Source organism: Ornithodoros turicata, chromosome 1 (assembly GCF_037126465.1).
Source record: "Ornithodoros turicata isolate Travis chromosome 1, ASM3712646v1, whole genome shotgun sequence".
Classification (NCBI taxonomy): domain Eukaryota; kingdom Metazoa; phylum Arthropoda; class Arachnida; order Ixodida; family Argasidae; genus Ornithodoros; species Ornithodoros turicata.
This window is the reverse complement of record NC_088201.1, coordinates 232999007-233015246: the sequence shown is the minus strand read 5'-3', so window position 1 is coordinate 233015246 and position 16240 is coordinate 232999007. Positions and strand designations below refer to the sequence as shown.

At 45.5% G+C, this 16240-nt stretch overlaps 1 protein-coding gene across 1 annotated transcript in view; it reads left to right on the top strand.

The window, feature by feature from the left end:
• The window catches only part of LOC135377173 (uncharacterized), a 34538-nt gene that overhangs the window by 12323 nt on the left and 5975 nt on the right, over positions 1–16240 (top strand). The window contains exon 3 of the mRNA XM_064609458.1: positions 9921–9998. Coding sequence (XP_064465528.1) covers positions 9921–9998 — 78 coding nt within the window. The remainder of the gene's footprint in view (positions 1–9920; positions 9999–16240) is intronic.

Below are 16240 nucleotides of genomic sequence, written 5' to 3'. Positions count from 1 at the left end.
CATCACTGATTATAACATGCGACGATAAATGCAGGGGCCTCTCACGAGCTGAACGAGATAACGAGTGATGCTGATTATCATTTTTTTTCTGGGTCTGCTGGTCTACACTGTAAAAACAGAGTGTGTAGTGTGGTGGCGGTGGTGAAAGAGCACGTCGTTGTCGGCATCGCACAGGTGGGCAACGTCAGGACTGACGACGCCCTGGGGGAATGTGTGTCCTGGGCCGGCTTCTAAGGCAACTGTGCCGACGTATGCCTGAAAGCGTCTGAGGAAACGAACCCTGGTACCTCTGAAAGCGCCTGAGGAAAACCCAGGAACGAACCCGGCTACCTCCCAGTCTCGACGTGACACTCTAAAAAACTGAGCTTCACCGCATAGCACGATCGTAGCAGCACAACCATCGCCGCGAATGACAACGTTAGTTCTTCCTTGATTCGATGAAAACGGGAGGGCAAACTGCGTTTTCGCGGCAATTGCGAACTGCGTGTTGCCACAAAAATGGCGTACGCCCCCCACCCCCACCCCGTTTACACCTCCCGGCCTGTCTTCGAAATATCGGCGCTTCCCGTCCTGAGGCACTTCCCTAGAGGCCAGTTCCCACATATAGCGCTTTGCTACATAGTACTTGAAAATTGCACTATATTTGCCTCCTCGAATTGCTACGAACCGCTATAAAACCTCTCTTGTCGAAGTAGAGCCCCGGTCAACTTTTCTAGCGCTATATTGAGCGGTGAGTCTCCGTTAACCAATCGTGAGCTTCTTTCAGCCGTGACGTCGCGGAAGCTGGAGTATGTTTTGCTTCCGATCACTCGAAGCAGCAAGGCGGGAAGGCAGCGACGACGACGTGAAAATGGCCACGAGTTTCATCTGCCAATGCATGGGTGTTTGGTTACAAAGTCTGGTATCGCGATCACAGCATAAGTGCCATCCCCCTTGATGCTGCGGATACCCGACGCCGACAGTAAGCAATCACGGTAGCACCGGTGCATCACGTCACAAAGAGATATCCCGTGACCCCAGCAGGATTGCGCTATGTGTTCGGTTGTATTTGAGAACTGCAAACGGAAAAAGAGCGCTAGGTTTCGAGCGCTATTTTCTAGCCCTATAGAGCGAAGCGCTATATGTGGGAACTCGCCTTTAAAGGTACTGTGAAGCAGCAGAGGCGGAATTTTATTTAGCGTGGCTATTCGATGGTCCAAGCCATCAGTACAAAAACAGTGCAAATTTCATTCCAATCGGTGGTGCAATTAATTAGAAAATTAAAACTAAAGATTACGGGCAACACTGTATTAGTATTCGGAAGGGATCCGTACTCTCAGCCGCATACGGCGGCAACCACGTTGCATGCGTATAACACTGGGCCCGACAGCCGAACAGCGCTGCGTTTCTTTTTGATTTTATTTCTAAAAAAAACACACTAAAAAGGGGTCTCTGCATTCCTATTGAAATATGATACGAAATAATATAGCCACCAAAAGAACAAAACGCGACAAAATAGTGCTGCATGCATAATACATATTCGACACTGTTGCCCACTGCACAGGGGGTCGTTCGACACCAGGCGTCGCGCAGCTGCACAATGCCGGATTTTTAATGATAAATTAAAAATATTTAGAGAGCGTTGTCGGTCGTATGGTTCCGCATATGGGATTTACAAGCAACACAGTCTCAAGCCACGTCGCCAGCATATCCTGCTTGTCTACTGCTTTACAGTACCTTTAACGTTTCCTTACTGGTTTGCTGGGTTGTGCACACCTTTCGAGGAAATGTTACGTGAAGTGTTGTACTTGGAGGAAATGTCTCTGGATAGATATATGTTGGGGACACGGTTGTCTAAAAATCCAGCCCGTGGCCCAGGAGTCCCCTACCGGCGATGTCGCTCACGAAGGGACTATACCATTCCAGTCTCTGAGGTAAGGCCACGCAGCGCCACCTGTCGGCAGAGAGTACCATCGCGTTCTCAGCGTCGATCGTCGGGACTATGGGACGGGAACGGGACGGGACGGGAACGTCGGGAAGCGTCGGGACTATGAAACGATATTTTTCTTCGTTTCGTTCGAAAGAAGACATTTTTCTGAGTCCAGAACCGAAATTTTACTTTCGTCGCGCGAGCGGATTTCTCGGGAGCGAATTTAAACGGAGCGGCGAAGGGAGGACAGCTGGCGCCGCGCCGTGACGAGCTGCCGAGCGGAGACACAACGGGTAACTTGACGCGACCACGGCCGGCTCAGCAACACGTCATCGTGACGTGTTGCCGAGCCGAGGAATCCCGCCAGGAGCATGCGCCGTAGGATCCCGCGTATGCGTTCATCGGGAGTGGAAATCTCCATGACAGCAGCTCTCGCGCGATCGGCAGATTTCGGCAGTGGCGCCACAGCGCGAGCTCGCGGCATTACTTGCCATTGTGCAACACCGGTGACGTAACGAGGAAGCGAAGAGAGGTCCGTACAGTTACACCATCGGCAGGGAAATATGCGCGGGAGAGGAGGAACGCGGAAGAGACATTTCCAGCGCGCGCTCCTCGCAGAGTGGAGCGATTTCGTCCGGAAAAATTTGTGGCATATTAGTTTCTCTGCGGGAAGAACAGTTTGAATCGAAAAAAAGTATGGGGGTTCGGGAAATTTCATAGTCCCTTTAAGGAAAGCAGTTCAGCGCCGCCTTCCCTCGGGGAGGGTATTGGTATAGTTCCTTCGTGCGCGACCTCGCCGGTAGGGGCTCGCTCCGCTACAGGCTGGAGGTTTTAGACTACCGTGTCCCGAACAATACCAGCGTTAGCGGCTGGCGAATATTCATCGGCGAAGGCGTAGGGGGTTGCTTTAAGCGAAGCAAAAGAAACAAAAGCCTACGGACAGGGTGTTATATAAAGGTTACATATACGGATATACACAGGGTGCATAATGAAAAAACCCCGAGACTAGGGAACACGAAAGGACAGACACAAATACGAAGTCTCAATTACATTATTATGTGGTTTTACATTATGCATCATCTTCACCAGCTCGTTTTTTCATTGTCATACACAGGGTGTTTTCTTTTTTTTATTTTTTTGTAAAAGAAGCTGTGAGAGCAGCGCCGATGCCATCTTAGCAGGCTATGGGCGGACATCGTGCAACTACTGGATCGCTAATTAGCTAAAATTCAGTTCTTAGCTGATCATTGAAATGTTTTCTGGAAAATGCGAGCGGGCAGAAATGGAGCCAGCAATTATCCAAACCAGTTGTCCTTCTTGAAGGGAGACTTCGCAACGAAATGGATTTCAAGCTCGCCGTATTCCCACAACTGAGCACAGTTGTGAAATATCTCACTTGGAAAACGAAGAGAAAACGGTTGAGAACATTAAACAGTTTAATTTGCGAAAAACGAGACGTTCATGCGGTAGGCTGCACTTCATCAGGTTTTGAGGACCTGCGACAAATAGTCAAGAATATATCAAGCCCATGGAGGTAAGAAACTAAAGAGATGCCCTAAGCGTTTCTCACGAATGCAAGCAGGCGTGCTCTGCCCGCGCATGGCATTGTGGTTAGTTGCCTACACACGTGACCCATAAACGTCACGGAAATACGTCATAAAACATGGCGTCATCCATGCCCACGGCGTACCTTACCTGAATACACACTGTTAAAACAGAACTTCACCGCATAGCACACTCTTAGCCAACCATCATTCCGAATGATATCATTCTGTGCATTGATTTGTTGAAAATGAGAGGAGGCGCCTATCTGGGACAGATTATCTTGTCCCAGATAGGCGCCTCCCCCCTGTTTTGAACAAATCATGACACAGAATGATATAATTCGGTATGATGGTTGGTCAGGTGCGTGCTATGTGGTGAAGTTCTGTTTTAACAGTGCAGAAACAAGCTGCGGCCGAAAAACTTGCTTCCGCTTTCATATCATCTTTGGAGTTAGAAGTTTCATACCCGTTGAAACACAGAATAGACCAGGCGTGTGTGGAAGCAATGGATCACTAAAACGCTCGAAGACGTACGTACGTCATCGTGACATTGCCTGTCTGCTCTTCTGTTCTGCTGTTTTGCTGTGATTTATCAAGCGGAAAATCTTGAAACACCTCATAACCTTCAAAGTAGTGTACAAATGGACTCCTTGTATAGGTAAGAGGCTTGCTGGAGATGAGGTTTGCTAAACTTGCAAGCCTCCGCGCGGACTGCCATAGCACCGAAACATGTGGGGATCACGTGACCGGGCAACTAGATGGGCGCGGTATTGTGAAGAGCGACCGCTGGAGGAGTCACACGGCCCTCCGTGCTTACACACTCTAAGAAAAAAAGGAGTACTTTTACTCCTTTTGGGGAGTAATTGCATTGCCACAAAAAATAGTCCCTTTCGGGAGTAAATGCACGGGAGTAAATGAATGCCACAGAGTGAAGACCGCACTTCACGCGCTGTTGTAAGAGTCCCAGGTACATAATTGGTGCGCATGCATGAAGATACTTTGAAGCAAACCGTCAACGGTGATATATCGGGTGATATAAAATCTTGCGCCATACTAGGGCACAATTTGCGAAGAAAGATGAGCTAACTCTTTCTTATTCTGTGTGGCTGGAAAATTGCTACGTTGTCTGAGTTATACAGCCTTATGTCGTTCAAATTGACCAAGGGCACATACTTACGTAGACTGTTGCATTCAGGAGACCATTCGCGAAGATTAGTGCCAATTTGCAGTCCTGGGGAGTAAATGTCGGGACTAAATGTTGGGTTAGGGGACTAAAATGGGGAGTAATTGCAGACTAGGGGAGTAGAAGCTGCAATTACTCCCCGTTTTACTCCTTTTTTTCTTAGAGTGTAGCCATCTCCTTAGTTTCTTACCTCCATGATCAAACCCAAGTCGTAAAAGAGCAGAGGGCGAGGGTTGTGAAGAACGCAAATAGATGTACTACAAAGGAGGTGACTCGATAAGTTCGGGCAGACATACAGATGACGTAGCACAACATATGATATGATATATGATATATGCGATTACAGTCAACCCTCGATTTATGAACACCTTCGGTTCCCCGAAAAATCGTTCATAAATCGAGGGATTCGTAAATCGAAAATTCCGTTAAGTGAGTACTATCGACCAAATGGAACAGTATTTCCGATTTGATATTCTGTTTATAGTGCAATATATTGTGTAATTTTGCTTTGGACCATGCCTTCTGCTGTATCAGTCTCACAAAACACAGATGTTAGGGCATCCATACTCTGTTTATTATGCAATACCAAATAGTATAATTTTGCTTTGGACCATGCCTTCCGCTGTGTCAATTGAGGTCAGCAACACTTCTGCAAAAACCCGTTTGTTGTTCGGATTTCGAGAGGTTAAGAACCGAGGGTGCAATATACCTCGAAAACGTTTTGTCTGTTCAGGCGTCATTCATAAGACCACAAATAATCCCTTTGAAAGTTTTCGTTGGCCTCGGAATGATCCGTTCATAAATTGAGGGCAAAAACGCTGCGCAACTCCTAGTTGGTTCCCAGAAATTCCATTCATTATTCGAATATCGAGGTTCATAAAACGAGGGAAAAATGCATGTAAAAAGTTTGGTTCCTCGTGCTAGTGTTCATAAAACGAGGGAATTCATAAATCGAATGTTCATAAATCGAGGGTTGACTGTATATGATATATATGTTGTGCTACGTCATCTGTACGTCTGCCCGAATCTGTCTAGTCACCTCCTTTATAGTACATTTATTTGCATTCTTCTCAACCCTCGCCCTCTACTTTTTTTGCGACTTGGGTTTGATATATTCTTGACTATTTGTAGCAGGTCCTCAAACCTGAAGAAGTGCAGCTTACTGCACGAATGTCTCGTTTTTTCGCAAATTAAACTGTTTAATGCTCTCAACCGTTTTCTCTTTACTTGTGAATCCTTATCGCCGGAAACTTGCACATTGTTTTTTTTTTCACGTTCTACGTTGAAAAACCAAGGTGGAATCACGAAAACGACTTTTGAAATTTGACAAAAGTCTGGCTCCCACCCAGCGTCTGCGGAAGTACCTGTTGCTTTCTTTGTTCGGCCAACATCACCGTGCACTAATCATACCCCATCTGTGATTGAGTAGTCTGATCCCGAACCTTCGTCCATTGTTCTGTTTCGGGAACGTAACACAGGGGCTACATCCGGCGTGGTATACTACCTGTTGACTAACTTAGAGAAACGGGGTAGTTGGTAAGTCATATTTACCGTTTCCTGTTTCTGTCTTTTTTTTTTCAGCAGTAGCAGAAACAGACGCAGCCTTCCTGTCTGTTTCTTCTGTCCTTGTCTCTCTGCTTCAAAAAAAAGAGAAAAACTTCAAGTAAATACTACCTGTCCGCTTCATGCTGGGTGACGTCACGCGTTGGCTCCCGGAAGGAAACGTTTCTCCGACATCTGTCAGCATTCCTGTTTCGGTTTGATTCCTCCCTGATTTGAGACATAATTCGTCACATGAGAAAGAAGCAAAGTTGATGGCAGGTATACCGTGCATGTTGTGCACCAACTAGGATGTGCAGCAATTTTTTTCACCGATGGTGCCGAAGTATCCCTTTAAACACCCAGTGAAGAGGGCGTACCTTGAGATGAAAATTTCCAAATTTTGCTTTCTAATGGGCCACCAGAAATGATCACTTGCACTTTTTGGGCGCGGAGAACCCGAAACTTTGGAACGTGAAACGCGGGCTGGGCCCTATCCGGGTCGGAGAGCGGTTTATCTGGCCAAGAGATTAGCACCTACTCCAATCAGCCCCATCGCTCCAAAGCACGTGGCCCTCTCACGCTGATTCGCTGTCGCTCTTTCCAGCTCCAGAAGTGCGTAGTTCTGGTATCGGCTCATTTGCATATCAAAATTTGTAAGCAATTATATCTCACCCCCAGCAACACCGAATGTCCTCTGGATGTAGGAATAATCCCCTAAGTGATTCGTATATCCGATAGATATTCTGAGGCTATTCATAGGACGTACTGAGGATATTCATCGGACGTACGAATTCCTTAGGACGTTATTCGTACACCCGGAGGATATTCGGTGTTCCTGGGGACGGTACGTTCGCTTCGCAGGGTATTCAACCAGGGCGATGGATTTGAATAATGACTGTCTTCCATTCTGATATCTCGCGTTTTCCAGAGAACGTCCGACGCCGGATGAGATCCGGGTTCGCATCCGGGCGCAGGCTGTGGTGTCTGGGTGTTTTCCCTGGGGTTCCCCTGACGCTTTAAGTGTGAAGTCGGCCCGGGGAACACGATCCCTCGAACAACGTGCCGTCACATCGGCTGGCAGACCGGCCAGTAATAGGACAGCCATCCCGCGATGGTCGAGTTGCGGAATACGGTCTCCCATTCCGTTCCAATTCCCATGGACATCTTCGATAATTCCATTCCTTTGAATTCCACGGAATGAAAAGGTATGTTCTGTTCCCACTCCTGGAATAGCTTGGCAACCCAATTCCATTCCTTTCAATTCCTCGGAATGAAAAGGTATGGTCTGTTCCCACTCCTGGAATAGCCTGGCAACCCAATTCCATTCCTTTCAATTCCTCGGAATGAAAAGGTATGTTCTGTTCCCACTCCTGGAATAGCTTGGCAACCCAATTCCATTCCTTTCAATTCCTCGGAATGAAAAGGTATGGTCTGTTCCCACTCCTGGAATAGCCTGGCAACCCAATTCCATTCCTTTCAATTCCTCGGAATGAAAACGTATGGTCTGTTCCCACTCCTGGAATGGCTTGGCAACCCAATTCCATTCCTTTCAATTCCTCGGAATGAAAAGGTATGGTCTGTTCCCACTCCTGGAATAGCTTGGCAACCCAATTCCATTCCTTTCAATTCCTCGGAATGAAAAGGTATGGTCTGTTCCCACTCCTGGAATAGCTTGGCAACCCAATTCCATTCCTTTCAATTCCTCGGAATGAAAAGGTATGGTCTGTTCCCACTCCTGGAATGGCTTGGCAACCCAATTCCATTCCGTTAATTCCTTCAATAAAAGAATAGTACCGGTAACCAATCTGGCAAGACCAGCAATGCTATACGAGATTGACATTACCAAGCACGGAAAAAGCACAAAGACAAGGTTATATCACTCTGAAACGTGTGCAGGTGCGGTGCAAAGGGTGCGAGGGCAGAAGCCGGGGCACCCAGACCATTCCATTGCCATTCCTAGGAGAGTTTCCCCCATTTCATTCCAATTTCATTCCGGGCTCTGCTAAATCTGGAATGATTACGGAATCATTCCAACTCCGGGAGTGGCAACGCCGCAACCCTGCACAGTATTGTGCCTGTGTGTGTGCAGCATATATATGATACGACTAAATACATTCCTGTATTCCATGTGCCACTGTTGTATGCTGCATATGACCATTCAAAAAAGAAAACGCTTGTTTGTCTGGAATGCTTGTGTGTTTGAAATCTGGAATGACTCCGGAATCATTCCAACTCCGGAGTGGCAAGTACACTCTTAAAAATGAGGTGGTGGTGGTGGTGATACACTCTTAAAAATGAACTTCACCGCATAGCACGCTCTTAGCGAACCATCATCTCAAATGATATCGTTATCTGCCCTGATTTGTCGAAAACGGGAGGAGTACGCCTTTTTTGTGACACTTATGCTGTTCATAATTGTCACAAAAAGGCGTACGCCTCCCGTTTTCAACAAATCAGGGCAGATAACGATATCATTTGAGATGATGGTTGGCTAGGAGCGTGCTATGTGGTGAAGTTCATTTTTAAGAGTGTAGGGCTTGCCGTTGTCGGCCTCACGTATGTGGGCAACGTCACGACTCACGCCCTGGGGGAATGTGCGTCCTGGGCCGACTTCTATGGGAACTGTGCCGACATATGTCTGAAAGCGTCTGAGGAAAACCCAGGAAAAACCCCAGGCAGCACAGCACAGGAGGAGGAGCCTATTTTGTGCCGTGCATAACGGGCACAAAATAGGCTCCTCCTCCCGTTTTCAACAAATCAGGGGCGAGAACGTTGTCATTCGGGGTGATGGTTGGCTGGGAGCGTGCTATGTGGTGAAGTTCATTTTTAAGAGTGTACGCAACCCTAGTCGGGACGTTGCAGGCCTAACTGCGGTCGACTATAGTGAGTGACAACTTGACAACTCCTACAACTGCGATCGGCCGTTCAGCGTGGAAGGCTCCCACGATTGGTTACCAGCCTTTTCGCGCGATCCCTCCGCTTCGTGATGTAGTACCTCTCTCCCTCCTGCCCACACTTGGCCGCGCCGCACTACATTAGCGGGCGCGGAGCGAATCTTATGTGGGGGCGGGGTCAAGTGTATGGCTTATGTTATTACTGACCATAGGGAGAGCAGCTTCATCACCGCTACCGGAAAACGTCTACACTCTTAAAAATGAGCTTCACCACATAGCACGCTCCTAGCCAACCACCATCCCGAATGACAACGTTCTCGACCCTGATTTGTTGAAAACGGGAGGAGGAGCCTATTTTGTGCCGTGCATAATGGGCACAAAATAGGCTCCTCCTCCCGTTTTCAACAAATCAGGGGCGAGAACGTTGTCATTCGGAGTGATGGTTGGCTGGGAGCGTGCTATGTGGTGAAGTTCATTTTTAAGACTGTAATGAATTGGTTAATGAAGAATTTGCGATTAATTAGTGGTCCGATAGTTCGCTACAATGATCTATACAAGAGGTCCGTGCTGCCTCGTAACTCGCCTACCAAGATCGCATCAGCGCTGCTCACACAGTTCTTTGTAAAAAAAAAATGCGTTGAATTAAAAAAAAGAAAACATCTCGTATATTACTTGCTCGACGTCGGATTATTGTTTATATCGCGCGCATATTCTGCACGCATATTCATTTGGTATATTATTTAATATTTCTACTTGTATATTTATTTAAAATATATTTACATTTATTTATATATTTATATTTTGTATACAACGTATAATTCATTGCGGCCGTCGTTCTGTTTCTCCAGCTGCCCACAGCTGCATTTCAGGAGAAGACGTACAAGTACGCCATGGCGATTCTCGACACGTGGGATTCCCTCCACCCCGTAAGTACGCTCTATTCTGAATGAATTACGGAAAAAAAAAGTGGGGTCCACCTGCTTCAATCGTTTACAAAGTCTTCTACGTACGGGGTGTCCCAGAAAACGTGTCATCATTGAACTATAATTTAAAAAAAAGGGAAAACTACGCCACCTAGAATCATGCGGTCAACGGCATTTGTTCTTACTATGTTTTTGCCAACTCCTCATGTGAATGTCGCGTATCGTAAGTTTAATTACGTAAATATTTCCGACCTGAAGTCGGAAGTTTGCCAAGTTAAGGTTACTTTTTTGCCCCACCAATATGAGGGGCGTGCCGAATTCACTCAAGTTCGTGACAATTGGCAGTGATATTCGCGAGCTACACTGTAAACTGAAAAACACCCTTATGGGAGTAAACAACTTGTCCTATAACTCACACCTCTTTTTACACCATATTGTCTGGAACACCCTTTTTAGAGGGTGTATTCTGTGTAAAACACCCTTTGGAAGGGTGCTTTTCCTTGAAGATGCCTTCTTTTGCACTCTTTTGCACCCTTGTAGGAGGGTGTAAGATCGTTAAACACCCTCCTACAAGGGTGTATAAAGGGTGCAAAACAAGGCATTTTCAAGGAAAAGCACCCTTTCCAAGGGTGCTTTACGCAGAATCCACCCTCTAAAAAGGGTGTTCCAGACCATATGGTGTCAAAAGAGGTGTAAGTTATAGGACAAGCCATTTACACTCATAAGGGTGTTTTTCGGTTTACAGTGTACCCCATCGGAAAAACAGCCGAACATCATGCTTTTTGTCGCACCGAACCATAACGCACGACGACTTTTTGAGCGCAATCTCAGTCCGACGAAAGGAGGTTCCAAACCAAGCCCACCGAGTGATAGTAGAAAAAGTGACAGTTCCTGGAACTGGGAGATGGAAAGCGCGATCCCAGCGAAAGTTGGACACGATAAGCCATACCTGTGTTATCTCTTTCAGTGCTGCAGGTGTGGGCTGGGTTTCCAACCTCCTTTCGTCGGACTGACAAGGATTGCACTGAAAAATTTGTCGGGCGCTACCTCCGTAGAGCATGATGTTCAGCTATTTTTTCTGATGGCATATCTCCTGAATATCCCTGTCAATTATCATTAATTTGAGTAAATTAGACACGCTCTTCACATTGGTGGGGTAAAAAAGTGATTTTACTTGGGAAATTTCCGGGTGCATCCCGTTTCAAACCCTTGAAAATAAACTTTCAAAAATAAACGCGTAAGTATACACTGTTAAAAATATATATCACAGAATATACGCTTAAATATCAACGCACAAGAATAATCGCCGAAATATCCCCGTTTAAATAAAAAGCTAAGGAATCCACGGTTAAGAATATATCGTCAAAAATAAATCGTCTCAGAATCCCCTTAAGTCCACCCTATCGTTGCTAGAGTCATGTGGTATAGCCCCAATCAAGGCGAACTGCAAGCGAGGGGCTTAAACTAACCCCACAGGGCGAAACTTGCCTAAACTATCCCAAAATAAACTGTGTTACCTAACCTAACCTAACCTAACCTAACACAACCTGATCTAACCCGGCGCAAATTACAATCAATCCGCCTCCCTGCTAGATGGTGAGGGATTTTTGAAACTGTTTGTTTTTAATGGTGGATTATTAAACGGTGATCTCGAAGCGGGGATAGTAAGCGGTTTATTTTTGGAGATATATTTTTAACCGTGTATTCTTTTAAGTGGGTTATTCTTGAATGTTTTATTCTTAAGCGGTTTATTCTTAATGGAGGATTTCGGGAATCCCCCAAATTTCCGACTTCAGTTCGCAAAAAAGTTACATAATCAAACTTACGTTACACGACATTCACCAACAGGAGATGGTAAAAACCTAGTAAAGGTGTTCATCAAAATGGCAGAATGGGCCTGTTGGTACATGACTGAATAAAACCGGAGCACAAAACACGGACAAGAACACACATATAGACGACACTTGCTCCACTATATCAACAGATTCTTTAATGGCAGCAATCCTTAAATAGGGGTTGCCGAGGGGAAAGGGGGAAAACAAAACAAGTCACTTTTCATGTTCTACATCTGCCTTCTAGATATTTAAAGGACAACGGAAACGAAATTTGTCCATTGTAAAAAGGGGACCGAACAAGGTGTAAATATTATGTAAAATTATGGTGCCACTAGTATTTTGCAAGTACGCTGTGCGGATGGCCATATTTCTGACGATTACGAGAGCGCTGGGCCGCCCACACGACACGATCGCCCATGGAGCGCGCCAAGCATTGCGGAAAAATCTGAGGAGCGCGTGACGTCAAATATCTCTCGCGCTCCATGTGTGGCTGCCCGGCACAAACACGGCGAATTCTGAATAACGCCTGAAGATGTTTGATTCGGAGATCTCGTGGAAGTCTGAAGACAATATATCCTATGAGAGATGGGTTCGTACATGCTTCTTCGTCTCCGTTCGTTCCCCGTAGCAGGAATTAGACGTACGCCGAAACACCAAATGAAATGAAGCGAAATGAAAGTCAGGAACTCCAACAGGAGAGCCAACGTGCGTCACTTCCGTGGTCTGCTACGGCGGCGTGGCGACGCTCACCAGGGGCTCAGAGTGCTCCACGGCCGAATTTTATATCGCGATTGTGGCGGCGTTTCAACTAATATACGCAAATCTAAGTTGAATTCCGGATTGTTTTGGTACACATCGCAATATGAGGCAAATAGCTTTGCAGCCTATTTTCGTTTCCGTCGTCCTTTAATCTTCACGTGTCAGTGCCACAGACGGTTCGCTGACACAATTACCTTTGCCCAATCTCTCGATTAAAAAGGCTTCAAACACTTCCCTTTCAGTTTTTGTTTTGAACCTACCCTTTATCTGTGTTTTTGTGAAATCGGGTGAGCAACCACACTTCATTACATGCACCCCAAGTGTAGGTTAGGTAGCTTAGGTTACAAAAAGAGGTGAAAGGTGTCAAAAAAGACCGGAGTAGGCCCTCAGTACGACCAGTAGTTGTGCCATATATGCACAAAACATCTCACCATATAAAAAAAAATGGGAGGCAGGTTCGGCGTACCAGTAGTTTTCAGTTCATTGCCCAAGTTATCATCATTAATTCCAATGACAAATGAAAAACCAGTGCAGCTGTGTGATGTGAGTCACAAGAACCAGATCCATTTCCGCGGGATTTCAGTGGTGTATGAAATTCCCTTACCTTGTAAAAAAGTGTATATAGGACAGTCGGGTAGATGCATCAATCAACGTCTTAAAGAGCACGACTACAACACCAAAGGCACAGCTAGTGGTACACTTGGGGTGCATGTAATGAAGTGTGGTTGCTCACCCGATTTCACAAAAACACAGATAAAGGGTAGGTTCAAAAAAAAAAACTGAAAGGGAAGTGTTCGAAGCCTTTTTAATCGAGACAGGTCCCCCAAGGTCGCCATTTTCCCATGTATTTGTTCCTATCCCGATGCGTGCAATGCCGGAGGCCGCCCTTAGATACCCCATTGTTACCAGACGTTGGCTTGCGTGAATTGTAGCGCGCTAAAGATCCAGTTCAAGCACAATCCAAGCCAGGCCATGTCACCGAAGGAGAAATGGACGACTGCAGCGCCTGCGGCGCCTGGTACGACAGGTACGCTATGTGATACACGCAGCCGTGCACTAGATCCTTCCGATCGCTCAACACGTTTAAAAACGGGACCAAAAAGTGAAACACGACAGAGAAAGTTGTTATACGCGTCTTATTTGGACATATAAAGACTAGATTCATTCGCAGAAACAACAAAAACATTTTGCCGCTAAACTTAGCGGGCTGAAGTGATCCGGAACGGCAACAGCGGGGTATCTAGTGGCGGCCTTCTTCGTTGCACGCTTTTCCGAGGTGAGTTTGGGGGACCTGAATCGAGAGATTGGGCAAAGGTAATTGTGTCAGCGAACCGTCTGCGGCACTGACACGTGGAGAATTTAAATATCTAGAAGGCAGATGTAGAACATGAATAGTGACTTGTTTTGTTTTCCCCTTCCCCTCGGCAAGCCCTATTTAAGGATTGCGGCCATTAAAGAATCTGTTGATAGTGGAGCGAGTGTCGTCTATGTGTGTTCTTGTCCGTGTTTTGTGCTCCGGTTTTATTCAGTCAAAAACCTAGTAAGAACAAATACCGTTGACCGCATGATTCTAGGTGGTGGAGTTCTTTTATTATAATTCAATGACACGTTTTCTGGGACACCCTGTATGTCTTGCTCGTACGAAATCATGTAGAAGGTGTTCTGACGAACGAGAGGACACTGGAAACAAGCGTTTGTTTCATGTGCTTACCATCGCTACCACTTCTACGTAAAGTAGCGAAAAAGGACGTAAAACTTTGCTCATGTTTTGACAACGTTGTACGATGCAGAATACGTCCCTGAATATAGTCCAATTGCCGGGAGTAGACATCTTTAATAGTTTTTTAAAAGTTTTTTTAAGTTCTTAAGTTTTAAGTTTTTTAAAGTTTTTGTAACTTTTTTTTAGTTCTTTAAGAATACGTCTCTGTCTGGTGAACTTGGTCTTGGATATCTTGGAAGGCCGATGGAAGAATTCTAGTGAACGTTCAAGCTTTATATTCCATGATAAGTTATTGTTACCAACTAAAGTTAAATTGGCACTTATACAGACTGTTTCATCCTAAAGTAATAAAAAAAATACTAACTGGCAACGTACTCGCCGACAATTACCTTCTGGAAACTTTTGCCGCCATTGAGGAAGGCTTTGGACAATTTTTAATTGCGGGAAATTCATTTTTTTTCAATTGAACTTCGAAAATTGCCAAGCGAACATCACTTTTTTATTTTTAACAGAAATAGGGTGTCCTTTACAGATAACCGTACACCCAACAAGAACTATTCACGGTATCGCAACAGAAATAGTCTAAAAAAATTAATAAGAAATCCGCTTTAGCCCCGCCTGCTTGAATGTCGTACACTCTTAAAAATGAACTTCACCGCATAGCACGCTCCTAGCCAACCATTATCTCGAATGATATCGTTATCTGCCCTGATTTGTTGAAAACGGGAGCCGTACGGCTTTTCTGTGACAATTATGAACAGCATAAGTGTCACAGAAAAGGCGTACGCCCCACGTTTTCAACAAATAAGGGCAGATAACGATATCATTCGAGATAATGGTTGGCTAGGAGCGTGCTATGCGGTGAAGTTCATTTTTAAGAGTGTAAAGAAGAGCGCATGAAAGGCTCGGGGAGAGGAGGAACTATTCTCCCCTCTTGTTTTACCTACACTCTTAAAAATGAACTTCACCACATAGCACGCACCTAGCCAATCATCACCCCGAATGACAACGTTCTCGCCCCTGATTTGTGGAAAACGGGAGGAGGAGCCTATTTTGTGACATTATGCACGGCACAAAATAGGCTCCTCCTCCCGTTTTCCACAAATCAGGGGCGAGAACGTTGTCATTCGGGGTGATAGTTGGCTAGGAGCGTGCTATGTGGTGAAGTTCATTTTTAAGAGTGTACTTCCCCACGCTTTGACCTTAATGCTGGTGATCTTATGTGCTGGTCTTATCACAAAGAAAACGAAACAAACGGCTTATCACAAAGAAGGCAAAACAAATGAGGGCGGGGACACTTCCTCCTCTAGAGGACATTTCGGGCGCGCTTCTTTTGCGAAAATCAGGCAGGCGGGGCTAGAGCGTTATTTTTTTTATTTTTTTACTATTTCTATTGCGATACTACGCATAGGTTTTTTTTTTGGTCTGCGGTTATCCCTGGAGGACTTCATATTTCTGTTTAAAAAAAAAAGGTGAGGTTCGCTTGCCAATTTTCAAACTTCAAGTGGAAAAATAAATTTTCCGCAATTTGAAATTTGTCCGAAGCCTTCCTCAATGGTGGCGAAAGTTTCCAAAGGTCATTGCCGAAAGCCCTACAGCCCTCCGGCGAGTACGTGGCCAGTTAGAGTTTTTTTTTCTCATTGTAGATGAAACACCCTGTACTATGCCTTATTATTTTCACATAATTTGTCGTATAGACAGTTAGTGTGGGAAGCAACAATGACGATCACAAAACCCGAACAGTCTTTCTATAGAGCCGAGAAGAACGCAGTTCGTGCTATCCTTAAAGAATCCTTTCTCGCACGCAGGGAATTTGTTACTCTGCAACTTAGCCATTATCGCAGTGTCACATTGGCACGAGTACCGGTTAACCGCAACGCTGAAATTTACGACAGGTGGCAATTAGAGACACATTTTTTTATATTTTATTT